We start from the raw sequence: 17,112 nt of genomic DNA on the forward strand, positions 1-17,112 counted from the left end.
AGAAACTAACACACCATTGTAAAGCAATTATACCCCAATAAAGATGTTAAAAAAAAAAAATTCTAAAAGCATAGCAATATAATAGCTTTACTGTTGGGATATATTGGATAAACAACCCAAACAGCTACCTCAGGGAGCTTCTGAGGATTGAGCAATCCATTGATCTGTGAAGGAAAGTTAAATTATATTTAAAGTAATGTCGAAGAGAGCAAGTTGTTTTTTCATGTAATGCTTTTCAGATAGTACATTTTGATACATACATGGTGTCTATTTACCACTTTTAAAATGCTCAATTCACTAATAGGAAACAAATGAAACCGAGTATTATTTTTTGAAATACTTCGGTCCATAATTATTTTGATTTATGAATCCCACAAGGCATATTTTATATTCATCTCTTAACATAGCATGTCTTGAGTACCAACTAAGTACAGAGGGTAGTAGAAAAAGAAGGCATATGATCACTGCCCTCTAGGACCTTGCCTTCTGAGAGGAAACTGAGCCTGAAATGACAAGTGATCATATGCTTGTGTTTCAAACTATGGAAGAGTAATCTGAATAGAGTGCTGTATACTGTAGGAGACTTCTTAGAGGAGAGGTGAGTTTTGAAATGAATTTAGAAAAAAGTGGAGAAGGATACATACCTAAAATGTATTTATATTTCAAAGCTAGAAACATTGATGCTGTCTCTTTAATTTACTCTTGAATAAAAATTCATCTTATTCCCTACCAAACCAAAAGCTAATAGGTTGTTATTTAATGTAAGTAAGGCACATACTCCACTACTACCACCCATTGGGTAAAAGCATGGGACGGTCATTTAAAATCTTGCTGAGAACCTTTCCATTTATTCTGTACTACCTACCTAATGCCAGGCCACAGTCCCTGGCTGGTGAATGAGATAAAATATTTTTATGCTCTTATTCTCTTATACCTAGATGCCTGCGGTGAGCCACCAAGGTTTGCAACTATGCAGCTCCGGGATGTCCCTAAACCCAGTTATAGCCCTGGGGACAGTATACATTATGAGTGTCGCCCAGGTTACCAGCCCAAGCGTCCTTCTCTTCCTACCTCTGCTGTTTGTCAGGATGATAATACGTGGTCACCTCTCGAGGAGGCCTGTACAGGTAAGTAAACAAAACTTTTTTTTTTAATTCCAAGAACTTTTTTATTGCTCTAGAGATTTTTTACACATTTTAGGGTTCATATTTTACAACTGAAATGGTTTTCTTATGTGAATGTAGGTTTTAGACAGCAGTGCATTCAGGCTTTGAAAAATCTCCAGGGAACCTTTTTTTTCACAATTGGTTGCCTGGGTAAATGTGAATCTTCTTTGACGTTATAATAGTTAAAGAAAGCAAATAATAAAAGATAATAATATTCCCATGAATTCAAGTGAGGAATGTAGAATTTTGAATTTGATTCAAATCTGTTTTGAAATGGGTATAAAACAACGAATTTGAAATTTTCCTTTTAGGAAAACAGTGTCCTAACCTAGGGGATCCCCTAAATGGCCAAGTACAGTACCCAAATGGAAGTATTCGTTTTGGCTCACAAGCTCATTATGTTTGTAATGTTGGGTAAGTAGGATGTTCCTTAGAGGAAATAATGTTATATGTTACTAAATCTATTTTCATTTTGCCTCTCAAACATTCCCACAAAGTTGATTTCATTTTGCTTTCTGTGTGACAAGTCGTACTGTAGCCAAATAACTCTTGGGCTTTTTATGGAGACTGAAAAGATGTGTAACTAGTAGAAAGAAATTTAAATTGAAGGAAAGTAAAATTGTGTAATACTTAGTATATTTATTAATAAACCTCTCATAAGCATTAAAAATGTGTTAATCATGGTGACTTTATCCTTGACAACACAATGCACCCTATTTAAAATGGTCAGTTCTCAGAGGTGAAATAGGTTTATGGAACTGGGAGGTAGTGTTGCCGACTGAAGATATCCTTATATCAAAGTAATCTGTAAGATGTCACGAGACCAAAAGTGACCTGGTAAGCTTAGACAGTAATGTTGATCAAGATCTCTTAATTGGAAAACCTTATTTTTATAACTACTACAAAGGAGTGAAGCATCTGAAAAAGAGGTACTGAGTATTTAATAATAGCCTTTGTTTTACAGGGCTCTTTTAATAGCATATGTTAGGGATACTGAACATTTATAAAAAATGTGAATTTAAAAAGTAAATGTAATATGCTATGGAAACACAACTGGTTTTTAAATATGTATCCTGGTGGTTTACTGAGTTTATTTATTAGTTTTTACAGTGTGTGTGTGTGTGTGTGTGTGTGTGTGTGTGTGTGTGTGTAACCTTTAGGGTTTTTTATGTAGAAGATCATATCCTCTGCAAACCGTGATAATTTTACTTCTTTCTTTCCAAGTTAGAAATGTATTTCTTTTTCTTGCTTAATTGCTCTGACTAGAACTTCTAGTACCACGTTGAATAAAAGTGGTAAAAGCAGTTGTTCATGCCTGTTCTGATCTTAGAGGAAAACTTCCAGATTTTCACCACTGAGCATGATGTTTGCTGTTGGATTTTCATGTATGGAGTTGATTATTTTAAGGCAGTTTCCTTCTGTTTCTAGTTTGTTAAGTATTTTTATTATGAAAAATATTGAATTTTATCAAATGCTTTTTCTGCCTCAATTGAGGTGACCATGTGTTTTTTTTTCCTTTCATTCTTTTGATGTTGCATATTACATTGATTGATTTTTATGTGTTGAGCCATCTCTTGCATTCTAGGAATAATTCCCACTTGGTCATGATGTTTAATCCTTTTAAAATGCTGCTAAATTGTTTGCTAGTATTGTGTTGAGATTGTTTGCATCAGTGTTCTTAAGGGATAGTGGTCTCTAGCTTTCTTTTCTTGTAGTACCTTTATTGAATTTTGCTATCACCGTAATGCTTGTCTCATAGAATGGGTTTGGAAGACTTCCCTCCTTTTCAGTTTTTTGGAAAAGTTTGAGAAGGATTGGTATTACTTCTTTAAATGTTTGGTAGAAATCACCAATGAAACCATCAGATCCAGGATTTTTCTTAATTGGGAGAATTTTGATTACTGATTCAGTCTCCTTACTAGTTATAGATCTATTCAGATTATCTGTTTTTGTGATTAACTCTTGGTAGGTTTTGTGTTTCTAGGAATTTGTCCATTATATCTAGTTTATCCATTTGTGGCATAAAATTGTTCATAGTACTCTCATAATGGTTTTTATTTCTGTCAAATCTATAGTGATATTCCTGCTTTCATTTCTGATTTTAGTAATTTGAGTCTAATCTCTTTGTTTTAGTCAATCTAAGGGTTTGTCAATTTTGTCGCATTTTTTGAAGAACCACTTTTTAGTTTCATTGATATTCTCTCTTGTTTCGCTCTTTTTGTTGTTGTTGTTTATCTCTGTTCTAATCTTTATTATTTGCTTCCTTCTGCTAACTTTGGGTTTATCTTTTTCTGGTTCCTTAAATTGTAGGCTTAGTTTGTTTTTTCAGAGCTGTCGTTTCTTCATGTAAACATTTATAGCTATAAATTTCCCCCTTAGCACTGCTCTTGCCGAATCCCATAAGTTTTAGTATGTTATGTTTTCATTTCCATTCATGTCAAAGTATGTTCTAATTGCCCTGATTTCTTCTTTGAGCCATTGGTTGTTCAAAAGCATATTGTTTAATTTTCACAATTTTATGAATTTTCCAATTTTTCTTTTGATGTTGATTTTTAAATTCATCCTATTGTGGTCAGAGAATATACTTTTTATGATATCTGTCTTTTAAAATCTATTATTAATATTAATTTGTGGCATAAAACAATTATATTATTAATTATTTATTAAATAATTAATTATGTTTTGAATAACATTAATTTGTTTTCTAATTTGTCACCTAATATATGGTCTATCCTGGAAAAAGTCTCACATGCTCTTGAAAAGCCTGCGTATTCTGTTGTTGGGTAGAGTGCTTTGTATATATCTGTGAGATCAGGTTGTTTTACTGTGCTGTTGAAGTCCTCTGTTTCTTTATTTATCTTCTGTCTAGTTGTTCTATCCATTATTGTGAGCGAGGTATTGCAGTCTCCAACTATTATGTAGAAATGCATATTTCTTCCTTCAATTCTGTCATTTTTTGCTTCATATATTTTGATAGCCTGTCATTATGTGCATAAATGTTTATAATTGTTATATCTTCGGTACTGAATCCTTATTAATATAAAATTTACTTCTTTGTTTCTTATTACCTTTTTCATTTAAAGTCTATTTTGTCAGATTTTAGTATAGCTACTCTACTGTCTTTTGGTTACTATTTGTGAGAAATATCTTTTTCCAGCCTTTCATTTTCACCCCATTTGTGTCTTTGAATGTCAAGTGAGTCTCTTGTAGACAACATATAGTTGGATCATGTGTTTTTATCCATTCTGCCAATCTCTGTCTTTTGATTGGAGAGTTTATTCTGTCTATACTTAATATAATTATTGATGAGGAGGGATTTATTTCTGTCATTGTGCTACTTGTTTTCTATATGCTTTATAGCTTTTTTCTAGTCCCTCATTTCCTGCATTACTGTTTTCTTTTGTGTGTAGTTGATTTTTGTAGTGAAATGTTTAAATTCCTTTCTCATTTCCTTTTTTGTTTATTCTGTAGTTATATTGTTTGTGGTTACCATGGGAATTATTATACATTTAACATTGTACATGGGAATTCCCTGGTGGTCCAGTGGTTAGGACTCTGCACTTCTACCGTAGGGGGCACGGGTTCAATCCCTGGTTGTGGAGCTAAGATCCCACAAGCCTCACAGGGAGGCCAAACAAAACAAAACAAAGCAAAACAAACAGTGACAGAATTGAAGGGAGAAATATGCATTTGTACACGATAAGCATTTCTACATAATAGTTGGAGACTGCAATACCTCACTCACAATAATGGATAGAACAACTAGACAGAAGATAAATAAGGAAACAGAGGACTTTTTTTCTTTTAGCACTTTGACCATATCAATCCATAGTCTTCTGGTCTCTGAGTTTCTAATGACAAATCTTAATTAGTATCCCTTGTATGTGATGATTCACTTCTCTCATGCAGCTTTCAGCATTCTTTGTCTTTTGAAAGTCTGATTATCATGTATCTTAGTAAGATGAATACAAAGAGACCGTGAATACAAAGAGACCCGCACTCAGAATTTTAAGCTTTTGGAGAATTTTAAGCTTTTGGCTTATTTGTTTTATGGGTTTTCTTGTTTTGTTTTGGTTTGGTTTTTTGATTGTTGTATGGTGTCTCTGTGCTGAGGAGCAGCCTGACATATAAACTTGAAGTTCATCTCAGGTTTTTTCTGAGCCTTTCTCTGAGCAGGCGGAATGATTTTCTCATTTTTTTCCACATGGCAGTTATTTTTGAATGTACTAGTGTTTAATGTCTGGCTCCTGTTAGTGGAAAAAAAGTAAAAGTGAAGGGGAGAGGCAAAGGATGCTGGATTTTAAATCCCTTGGATATCATTTGTCCAGTGTTGAAGGAGCTTGAAAAAGTTGCGGGAGGTGTGACAACAAAGGCTGCCCACCTCTTTTTCTGCTTCTCTGTGATCAGAAGCAGCAGTGATAAAAACACAAATCCCTGATACTTGGAGGGCAGATTCCTTTTTGCCCACCCTAGCTCCCACAGGCTACTTATAAGCTGCTCTAGCAACACGTGTAAAGATGCCAGCTGGGCGGGGCGGGGGGGGCGATAGGTAGCTCCCACTGTGCTAAAAGCTAAAATTGACTGAAATCCAGTTAATTTACCTAAGTCTTCTAGTAATTGCAAGCCATGAACAGATTCTAGACTTCCAAAGTAGTGATATCAGGCAGATTCTGTCAGTGTCGTTATCGAGGTGTGGAGACTGATTTCTGTTGCCACTTATTTTGCCACCAGAATCCTCTCCTAACGCATTATAATCTAGAATCAATGAATTAGCCTTTAGGAAAAGTCCTCTGGAAGTGGGTACAGGCAGTTACACTGAGTATTTTTAACTTGATCAAGTAAAAATAGCTGAATATTCAGTGAATGTTCCGCTGGAACATATAGAAGAGGCTACTAGGCACCAAAAGTTTACGATGTAGAATCAAGGGAGTTGTAGCCCTCTTGAGAAACGCAATATATAAAGAGGCATCGGAGCACAATAGTAAATGAAAAGTACGAAATAGATAGAATCATTCATGATTATTACAATGAGAGTCCAGAAGGAGAAGAGTGTATTATGAATTTAAATAGTTGGAGAATACTTCATTGAGTAGTATTCCTGAACTACTACTAGAAGGATACAGGCATACCTTGGAGATATCGCAGGTTCCTTTCCACACCACTGCAATAAAGCAAATCAAATGAGATTTTTACATACATTTATACTATACTGTAGTCTGGTAAGTGTGCAATAGAATTATGTCTAAAAAAATGTATATACCTTAATTTTAAAATACTATATTACGAAAAAAATGCTAACCATAATCTGAGCCTCAGAGGCATAGTAGTAACATTAAAGACATTGATCACAGATCACTATAACAAGTATAATAATAGTAATAAAGTTTGAAATATGTGAGATTTACCAAAATGTGACACAGAGACATGAAGTGAGCAAACGTTTTGGAGAAAATGGCACAAATAGACTTGTTTGATGCAGGGTTGCCATACACCTTCAGTTTGTTAAAAACTTAATAAAGTGAAGAGCAGTAAGATGAGGTATGCCTGTATTCTGAATGTTAATAAAGAATCTAAAGAATATTATCTAACAAATGTTTAAAAAGCTAAAACTTACCTAATACTCACTACATGCCAGATGCTAACTCATCCAATCCTCAGAACAGTCCTATGAGGTATGTAGTGTTACCCTCCTTTTCATAGATGAGGAAACTGAGCAAGAGAACCTTGCCTAAGGGGCTTGCCCAAGCTCAAATAAGTCAGTCTTAGAGCTGGAACTTGAATCCAGGCAGGCAAGCTCTAGGGCCTGATCTGTCTGCTCAGTCCTTACTGAGCAGAATGGTGTGAGCAAAAGGGTAGAGAAGTGAACATGTGATGCATTTGCCAGAGATAGCAGAAGGGCTACCCCGACAACATGACAGAGTAATTTAGACATTTTGCTGTGGGCCAATGTGTGTTCACATGCAGAAACTCTATTTAATTAAGTTGCATATTTAGTTAGCACTTACATTATATTTTGTTTAAGGAACTTCTCCCTCAAATTACTATAGTGCAGGAAAACAACCATATAAAATTGTTTTCATTATTATGTCCATCTTGTAACTACTAAAGAACATAGTAACTTTTCTTTTCTCATTTAGTTATTTCTTAATTGGACCAAGTATTCTATACTGTGACATTTCTGAAAATAGTGTGAACTGGAGTGATAATCCTCCAATGTGTGAAAGTAAGTATATTCTCTCTTTAGAATATAGAGGAGCAGTTCTTAAACTTTGGGCCTCAGGACCCCTTTATGCTTTTAAATTAACATAGATACCAATGAACTTTTCTTTATGTGGGTTATATCTTTTTCTATTATTATATTGGAATTAAAACTGAAAAGTTTTTAAAATAATTATTATTCATTTTTAAGAAGAGTAAGCACAATACCTGTTAGTATATACAACATACTTTTATGAAAAATCAAAAATTTCCAAAACAAATAGTGGCATTGTTTTACATTTTTGCAAATTTCTTCAATATCTGGCTTAAAGGAAGACATCTGGATTCAGTGTCTTGCAAAATCACACAATTTATAGCCCCTGGAAAATTTCACCATACACTTGTAAGGATGAAAGTGAAAAATGACGATAATACTTGGTACCAATGTGAAGAACTGATTTAGTGAATAGATATATTTATAAATTATGAAGTGTTTCTCAACCAGCACTGAGCTCTGTTTTTAATCATTATTATGTTATATTATTAAATTGTCAACATCTCTTATGATGAGAACAAAACTTAGTATGGCCTTGCAGATAAATAAATATGTTTCATATAGATTTTTAATGTTGTTATTTAAGAAAATTAGTTTTATTTTAAATAATTCACTTCTAAATTAATAGTTTGAATTTAGGATAATACATTTTCTCATAGAAACCTTCTAAATGGATATTGGATTCACAACTAGCTTGTAGAAATCATATGTTAATTTACTGAAGGCAATTCATTGATCTTTACTAATTGCTGTTTAATCTTTTAGCTTTCCTTTTGCCTTTTATGTCTTCTTTTTTTCCCTTTCTAAGAGATTTTGTGTAAACCACCTGAAAAAATTCTAAATGGAAAATACACAAATAGCCACAAGGATATATTTGAATACAGTGAAGTAGTAACTTATAGTTGTGATGCTTCAAATGGAACAGATCAGTATTCACTTGTTGGAGAGAGCAAGCTTGTTTGTATTGGAAATGACAAATGGAGTAGTGACCCTCCTCAGTGTAAAGGTAATAACATTTCCATTTATTTCCTTCTTAATTTGTAAATACTGTAGAAACGCTTTGTAAATTGTTTTACTTACAGTAAAAACAGCCATATGTGCTTGATCCCCCTGTTTAATTGGTTTCTAACTTAATTTAATATCGGTCAAATCAAGTAAAAAATACTTCTACTTGTAGAGCTTCCCCCCTCTCACCCCACAGGTTCTTGGCATTCCAATTTATACATTGTAAACTACTGTGTATATGCATGAGTTAGGACTTTTTTCCATGAAAAGCATCAAAAAATTCAACACACACTTTCTTAAACATAAGAAAGTGTTATCTTAAATTACAAGAAGTCTGACAGTTTTTGGCTACAGGAAATCATAGTGTAAATTGTAAAAGATTAATTGTCTCACAGATATGATTTATAAACTCTGGGCAAATCTTACTTAAAAACAATGTTTAAGGCATTAGAGCATGATCAAAAGCAGGGAGCCACTGGAGGGATTTTTACTCTTGAAAGAAAGGGTCCACTGAAGAATAACAAAATATTTACTCTTCTCAAGTGAACATGGAACATTCTCTAATACCATATTCTAGACAGTAAGATAATTTTTAACAAATTTCAAATAATTGAAATCATTCAGAGTACATTATCTGATCAAACTGGGATGAATGTAGAAATCAAAACATAAATCTAGAATATCCCCAAATATTTGAAAATTATGCAGATACTTACAACTAATAAATGAATCAAAGAGAAAGTACTAACAAGGGAAATTAGAAAGTGCTTCGAATATAATAAAAATGAAACACAGCATATCAAAATATCAGAACTTGTGGGATACAGCAAAAGCATTGCTTAGAAGGATATTTAAACCATGAAATACTTATATTGGAAAAAGAAAAGTCTCAAATCAATAATCTGAACTTCTACCATAAGGAACTAAAAAAAAAGAGCAACTTAAACCCCAATAGGAAATAATAAAGACAGAGAAAAAATCAATGATATTGAAAAAAGAAATAATATAGAGAGGATCAAATCAAGACCTGCTTCTTGGAGAAGATTGATAAAATGGATAAACCTATAGGTAGTTTGACAGGAAAACAGAAGATACAAATAACCAGTATCAAGAGTGCAAAAGAGGAGGTCACTACATATACTGCAGACATTTAAAGAACAGTAAGGGAATAAAACAAACAACTTTATGCCTGTAAAATTGACAACTGAAACCTTCTTGCATGTAGATTTTGTCTTTCCTTTTGTTATTGTGGTATATCACATTGATTGATTTCTGTATGTTGAACCATCCTTGTGCAGAAGGAAATTTTGTCAAATGCATAAATAGCATTTGGCAAAATTCAACATCCATTCATGATAAAAACCCTCATGGATGTGGGTATAGCAGGAACATATCTCAACATAATAAAGGTGATTGATTTATGACAAACCCACAGCCAACATAATACTCAAAGGTGAGAAGCTGAAAGCCTTCCTGAAATTCAGGAACAAGACAAGGATGCCCACTCTCATGACTTCTATTCAACATAGTATTGGAAGTCAGAAAAGAAAAAGAAATAAAAGCTATGCAAAATAGAAAGGAATAAGTAAAACTGTCACTATTTACAGATGACATAATACTTTATATAGAGAATGCTACTGTATAAAAAACTGTTGGAACTAATATATGAATTCAGCAAGGTAAGAGGATACACGATGAATATACAGAAATCTGTTGTGTTTCTTTACCCTAATAATGAAATGTCAGAAAGAGTAAGTTAAAAAAAAATTCCATTTAAAATTGCATCTAAAAACAAACAAACAAAAGAAAACCTAGCAATAGACTTAACCAATGAAGTGAAAGACCTATACACTGAAAACTATAAAACATTGATAAAGGAATCTGAACATGATTCAGAGAAATGGAAAAAATATACTGTGCTCTTGGATTGGAAGAATTAATATTGCTAAAATGGCCATACTACCCAAACCAATCTACAGATTTAATGCAATCCTTATAAAAATGCCTGTGACATTGTTCACAGAACTAGAACAAATAATCCTAAAATTTATATGGAACCATAAAAGACCCAGAATTGCCAAAGCAATACTGAGAAAACAGAAGAAAGCTCAAGATATAACCCTTCCTTGACTTTAGACTATACTACAAAGGTACAGTAATCAAAGCAGCATGGTATTGGCACAAAAACAGACATGTAGATCAATGGAGTAGAGAACCTACTCCATTGTAGTTCAATGGAACAGAGTAGAGAACCCAGAAATAAACCCATGTACCTATGGTCAATTAATCTACAACCAAGGAGGCAAGAGTATACAATGGAGAAAAGACAGTCTCTTCAACAAGTGGTCTTATGAAAGCTGGACAGCTACATGTAATACAAGGAAATTAGAACATTCCCTCACACCATATACAAAAATAAACTCAAATTGTGTAAAGGCCTAAATGTAAGACATGACACCATAAAACATAGGCAAAACACTCTGACAAAAGTTGTAGCAATATTTTCTTAGGTCAGTGTCCCAAGGCAAAAGAAACAAAAGCAAAAGTAAACAAATGGGACCTAATCAAACTTAAAAGCTTCTGCACAGCAAAGGAAACCATCAACAAAACCAAAACACAACCTATGGAATGAGAGAAAATATTTGCAAATGATGCATATGACAAGAGGTTAATATCCAGAGTACACAAACAGCTCATACAACTCAATATTAAAAAAACAAACAACACAATCAAAAAATGGGTAGAAGACCTAAATAGACGTTTCTCTAAAGAAGACATACAGATTGCCTACGTGTATATGAAAAGATGCTCAGCATCACTAATTATTAGAGAAATGCAAATCAAAACCACAAGGTGTTACCACTGGTCAGAATGACTGTCATCAAAAAGTCTATAAATAATAAATGTTGGAGAGGGTGTGGAGAAAAGGGCACCCTCTTGCACTGTTGGTGGGAATGTAAAGTGATGCAGCCAGTAAAGAAGACAGTCTGGAGGTTACTTAAAAAACTAAAAATAGAGCTATGATCCAGTAATCCCACTCCTGGGTATATGTCTGGAAAAAGCGAAAATTCTAATTCAAAAAGGTACATGTGCTCCCAATGTTCATAGCAGCACTATTTACAATAGCCAAGACATAGAAGTAACCCATGTGCCCATCAACAGGTGATTGGATTAAGAAGATGTTTTGTGTGTGTGTGTGTTTGTCTCTGTGTGTGTGTCTGTATGTGTGTGTATTGGCATATGACTTAGTGTTAAAAAAAGAATAAAATAGTTACATTTTAGCAACATGGTTGGACATAGAGAATATTATGCTTAGTGGAGTAAGACAGAAAGACAAATACTATATGATATCAGCTGTATGTGGAATCAAAAAAATAATACAAATGATTCTATATACAAAACAGAAACAGACTCACAGATGTAGAAAACAAACTTATGATTACCAAAGGGAAAAAGGGAAAAAGGAGGGGGGCAACAAATTAGGGGCATGGGATTAACAGATACAAACTACTATACGTAGTATATAGCACAGGGAATTATATCCAATATCTTGTAATAACCTGTAATGGAATATAATCTAAAGAATAACCAAACAACAAATCACTATGCTGTACACCTGAAACTAATGCAATATTGTAAATCACCTATACTTCAATAAAAAATTATAAAAAACCTTCTCATGAAGCATACTGCAGGCCCATGTCCTCACTGGGGAATTATACCAAACATTTAAGGAATAAATAGCAGTAGCCCTACACAAAGTTTTCAAGAAAACTAAAGAGATAGGAATACTCCTTAACTCATTTCATGAGGACAGCATTGCTCTGATACCAAAACCATACAGAAACATTGCAAGAAAATTACAGACAATATCCAAAATGGGCATAGAACTAAAACTTCTTAAAATATTAATAAATCAAATCCTTGCCTATAAAAAATAATACATTGTAATTAAGTAGGATTTATTCCATGAATTCATGGATGATACAAATTTGAAAATTAATCAGTGCAATTTACCATATCAAGAAACTGAAGAAGAAGAAAAAAAAAAAAACACTCTTTAACTCTTTCATTCCTATACACTAACAACGAAAGATCAGAACGAGAAATTAAGGAAACAATCCCATTCACAAGTGCAACAAAAAGAATAAAATAACTAGGAATAAACCTACCTAAGGAGGTAAAAGACCTGTATTCAGAAAACTATAAGACACTGATGAAAGAAATCAAAGATGACACAGATGGAGAGATACACCATGTTCTTGGATTGGAAGAATCGTGAAAATGACTATACTACTGAAAGCCATCTACAGATTCAATGCAATCCCTATCAAATTACCAATGACATTTTTTACAGAACTAGAACAAAAAATCTTAAAATTTGTATGGAGACACAAAAGTCCCTGAATAGCTGAAGCAATTTTGAGGGAAAAAAACAGAGCTGGAGGAATCAGACTCCCTGACTTCAGAGTATACTACAAAGTTATAGTAATCATAAAAAACAGAAGTATAGATCAATGAAACAGGATAGAAAGCCCTGAGATAAACTCACACATCTATGGTCAACTAATCTATGACAAAGGAGGCAAGGATATACAATGGAGAAAAGAAAGTCTCTTCAAGAAGTGATGCTAGGAAAACTGGCTACCTACATGTAAAAGAATGAAATTAGAACACTCCCTAACGTACACAAAATAAACTCAAAGTGGATTAAAGGCCTAAATGTATGACCAGGCACTATAAAACTCTTAGAGGAAAACATAGGAAGAACACTCTGACATAAATCATAGCAAGATCTTTTTTGACCCACTCCTAGAGAAATGGAAATAAAACCAAAAATAAACAAATGGGACCTAATGAAAGTTAAAAGCTTTTGCACAACAAAGGAAACTATAAAAAAGACAAAAAGACAACCCTTAGAATGGAGGAAATAGTTGCAGATGAATCAACGGACAAAGGATTAATCCCCCAAATATATAAACAGCTCATGCAGCTCAATATTAAAAAAACAAACAACCCAATCAGAAAATGGGCAGGAGACCTAAATAGACATTTATCCAAAGAAGACATACAGATGGACAAAAGGCACATGAAAAGCTGCTCAACATCGCTAATTATTAGAGAAATGCAAATCAAAACTGCAGTGAGGTATCACCTCACACCAGTTAGAATGGTCATCATCAGAAAATCTACAAACAACAAATGCTGGAGAGGCTGTGGAGAAAAGGGAACCCTCTTGCACTGTTGGTGGGAATGTAAATTGATAGAGCCACTATGGAGAACAGTATGGAGGTTCCTTAAAAAGCTAAAAATAGAATTACCATATGACCCAGCAATCCCACTACTGAGCATATACCCAGAGAAAACTCTAATTCAAAAAGATGCATGCACCCCAATGTTCATTGCAGCACTATTTACAATAGCCAGGTCATGGAAGCAACCTAAATGCCCATTGACAGATGAATGGATAAAGAAGATGTGGTACATATATACAATGGAATATTACTCAGCCATAAAAAGGAACGAAACTGGGTCATTTGTAGAGACGTGGATGAATCTAGAGACTGTTATACAGAGTGAAGTAAGTCAGAAAGAGAAAAACAAATATCGCATATTAACGCATATATGTGGAACCTGGAAAAATGGTACAGATGAACTGGTTTGCAGGGCAGAAATTGAGACACAGATTTAGAGAACAAACGTATGGACACCAAGGGGGGAAAGCGGCAGTGGGTGGGGGTGGAGGTATGATGAATTGGGCGATTGGGATTGACATGTATACACTGATGTGTATAAAATTGATGACTAATAAGAACCTGCTGTATAAAAACAAAATAAAATCAAATTCAAAAATTCAAACAAAAACAAAAACAAAAAGACACATGCACCCCGATGTTCATTGCAGCACTGTTTACAATAGCCAGGTCATGGAAGCAACCTAAATGTCCATCAACAGATGAATGGATAAAGAAGAGGTGGTACATATATACAGTGGAATATTACTCAGCCATAAAAAGGGGCAAAGTTGGGTCATTTGTAGAGATGTGGATGGACCTGGAGACTGTCATACAGAGTGAAGTAAGTCAGAAAGAGAAAAACAAATATCATATATTAACGCATATATGTGGAATCTAGAAAAATGGTACAGATGAACTGGTTTGCAAGGCAGAAATAGAGACACAGATGTAAAAAACAAAAGTATGGACACAAAGGGGGAAAAGTTGGGGGGGAGGCGGGCGGTGTGGTGTGATGAATTGGGAGATTGGGATTGACATGTGTATGCTAATATGTATAAAATAGATAAGTAATTAGAACCTGCTGTATAAAAAAATGAATAAATAAAATTCAAAAATAAAAAAGAGAACTAATGAGAGCTTAGAGTATGCTGCATATCCTCCCTTATTTGAGCCCAGAGCAATTTGCTTAGACAAACCTTCCCTTGAATATATTGGACAATTCTGTCTCCACTTCCCATTAGCTCTTTAAGTTATTTAACTTCTTTGAATGTCAGTTTCTCCTGCAAATAGAATGCCTAACTTAATGTTTATTTTAAAGATTAAATCTTCTAGCATGTGCCAAAAAACAAAAACAAAATTAAACCACATATGATCACCTTAATAGATGTAAAAGAAAAAAGAGTATATGACAGAATTTATCATCTTTTCATTATAAAACTCAGCAAGTAAGGATATAAGGGAACTATATCTGAAGCTGACAAAAGGCACCTATAAAAGTTCCCCAGCTGGGGCTTCCCTGGTGGCACAGTGGTTGAGAGTCCGCCTGCCGATGCAGGGGACATGGGTTCGTGCCCCAGTCCCGGAAGATCCCACATGCCGCGGAGCAGCTGGGCCCGTGAGCCATGGCCACTAAGCCTGTGTGTCCGGAGCCCGTGCTCCAGAACAGGAGAGGCCACAACAGTGAGAGGCCCACGTACTGCAAAAAAAAAAAAAAAAAAAAAAAAAAAAATTCCCCAGCTAACATTATACTTAATAGTAAAAGAGTAGTTTATTTTTACTTAAAGTGGAAGAAGACAAGGATGTCTACTGTTAACCATGCTATTCGGCATTGTATTGGAGTTCCTAGACAGTACAATAAGGCATACATACTGGAGAGTAAGAAATAAAATAGACTTCATTCGCTTATGACGATTGCTTTTGTAGAAAACTTGAATGGCTGAAGTTTTAGCAAGGTTGCAAGATACACGATCAACATACAGAAATCAACAGTATATCTATAAACTAGTAAAACACCATTAGAAATTGAAATTTTTCAAGTACTGTTTATACCAGCTCCAAAACATGAAATACTTGCATATAAATCTAGCAATGTATGTGAAATATTTAAATGGTAAAAACATCTAAACACTTCTAGAAGAAATTAAAGAAGACCTTAATAAATAGAGAAAATTCAGTGGTCATGGATTAGAAGACACAATATAATAAAGATGTCAGCAATTGATCTTTAAATTCAACACAATCCCATAAAATCCCAGCAGAACTTGACAAACAGGCTCTACAATTTATTCAGAAAGATAAAAGAACTAGAATAGTCAATATAAATTTGAAAAAAAATTGTAGATGTCTCGTTCTACCTGATGTCAAGACTTCTTATAAACCATGCTTTAAGGAATATAATCAAGACAGTGTGGTATTGGTGAAAGGATAGCCATGTAGAGCAGTGGAACAGAATAAGTGTCCAGAAATAGACCCTTTCAAATATGTCCACTTGATTTCATCTCAGATATACAAACAATTCATTGGAAAAAATGGTAAATTTACAGGCTCAATTCGATATATATTATGCACAGAAAAAAGAAAGCACCTCAACCTATGTTAGCACCATAGACAAACATTTACTTACAATGAACCAAAGACTTAAATGTAAAACCTAAAACCATAAGGCTTTTACTAGAAAACGTAGAAAATATTTCTGCCTTAGCCAAAGATTTCTTAAATCAATGCTGAAAGCATGATCCTTTTTCTTTAAAGAAAAAATATTAATTGGACTTATTAAAAACTCAAAACTTCTGCTTCAACTACACTGTTCAAAGAATGAGTAAAATGAGCCACAGACTGGGAGAAAATATTTGCAAAATACATATCTGCTAATGGACTTGTATACAATATATAAGTAACTCTCAAAACACAATAAGAAAAGAACCCGATGTTTTTTTAGATGGGCAACATATTTGAATAGATTTGTTTCACCAAAGAAGACATATGTATGCCAAAAAAGTACATGAAAAGTTGCTTGATATCATTAGTAATTACAGAATAGAATTTAATACCGTAGTGAGGTATCACTAAACAGCTATTAGAATGGCTGAAATTAAAAAAAAACAAAAACTAAAAACTAACAATACCATTAACTGGCAAGTATATGGAGCAATTGGAGCTCTAATACATTGCTGGTAAGAATGCAAAGTGGTAAGAACATTATGGGACACAGTTTGGCAATTCCTTATAAGGTTAAATATACATTTACCATACAACTCAGCAACATAAGTAAAAAGGTATGTTTATATAGAAACCTGCATGAGAATATTCACAGCAGCATTAGTCATAATCGTTCCACACTGGAATTAGCCCACATGTCCTTCATCTGGTAGTGGATGAACAGCCGATACCACATCCATACAATGGAGTAATACTCTGCAATAAAAAGAAATGAACTCCTGAATCATGCAAC

The 17,112-nt window shown here is 33.9% G+C and overlaps 1 protein-coding gene across 1 annotated transcript in view; it reads left to right on the forward strand.

Moving 5' to 3' along the window:
* Positions 1-938: 938 nt before the first annotated feature.
* The window catches only part of LOC103089778 (membrane cofactor protein-like), a gene marked incomplete at its 5' end in the record, with an annotated part of 34,871 nt that continues 18,697 nt past the window's right edge, over positions 939-17,112 (forward strand). Inside the window, 4 exons of the mRNA XM_007454155.1 lie at positions 939-1,127; positions 1,478-1,580; positions 7,304-7,389; positions 8,228-8,425. Of these exons, the coding sequence (XP_007454217.1) occupies positions 939-1,127; positions 1,478-1,580; positions 7,304-7,389; positions 8,228-8,425 (576 nt within the window). The remainder of the gene's footprint in view (positions 1,128-1,477; positions 1,581-7,303; positions 7,390-8,227; positions 8,426-17,112) is intronic.

Source organism: Lipotes vexillifer, unplaced genomic scaffold, assembly GCF_000442215.2.
Source record: "Lipotes vexillifer unplaced genomic scaffold, Lipotes_vexillifer_v1.1 scaffold1546, whole genome shotgun sequence".
NCBI classification, from domain to species: domain Eukaryota; kingdom Metazoa; phylum Chordata; class Mammalia; order Artiodactyla; family Lipotidae; genus Lipotes; species Lipotes vexillifer.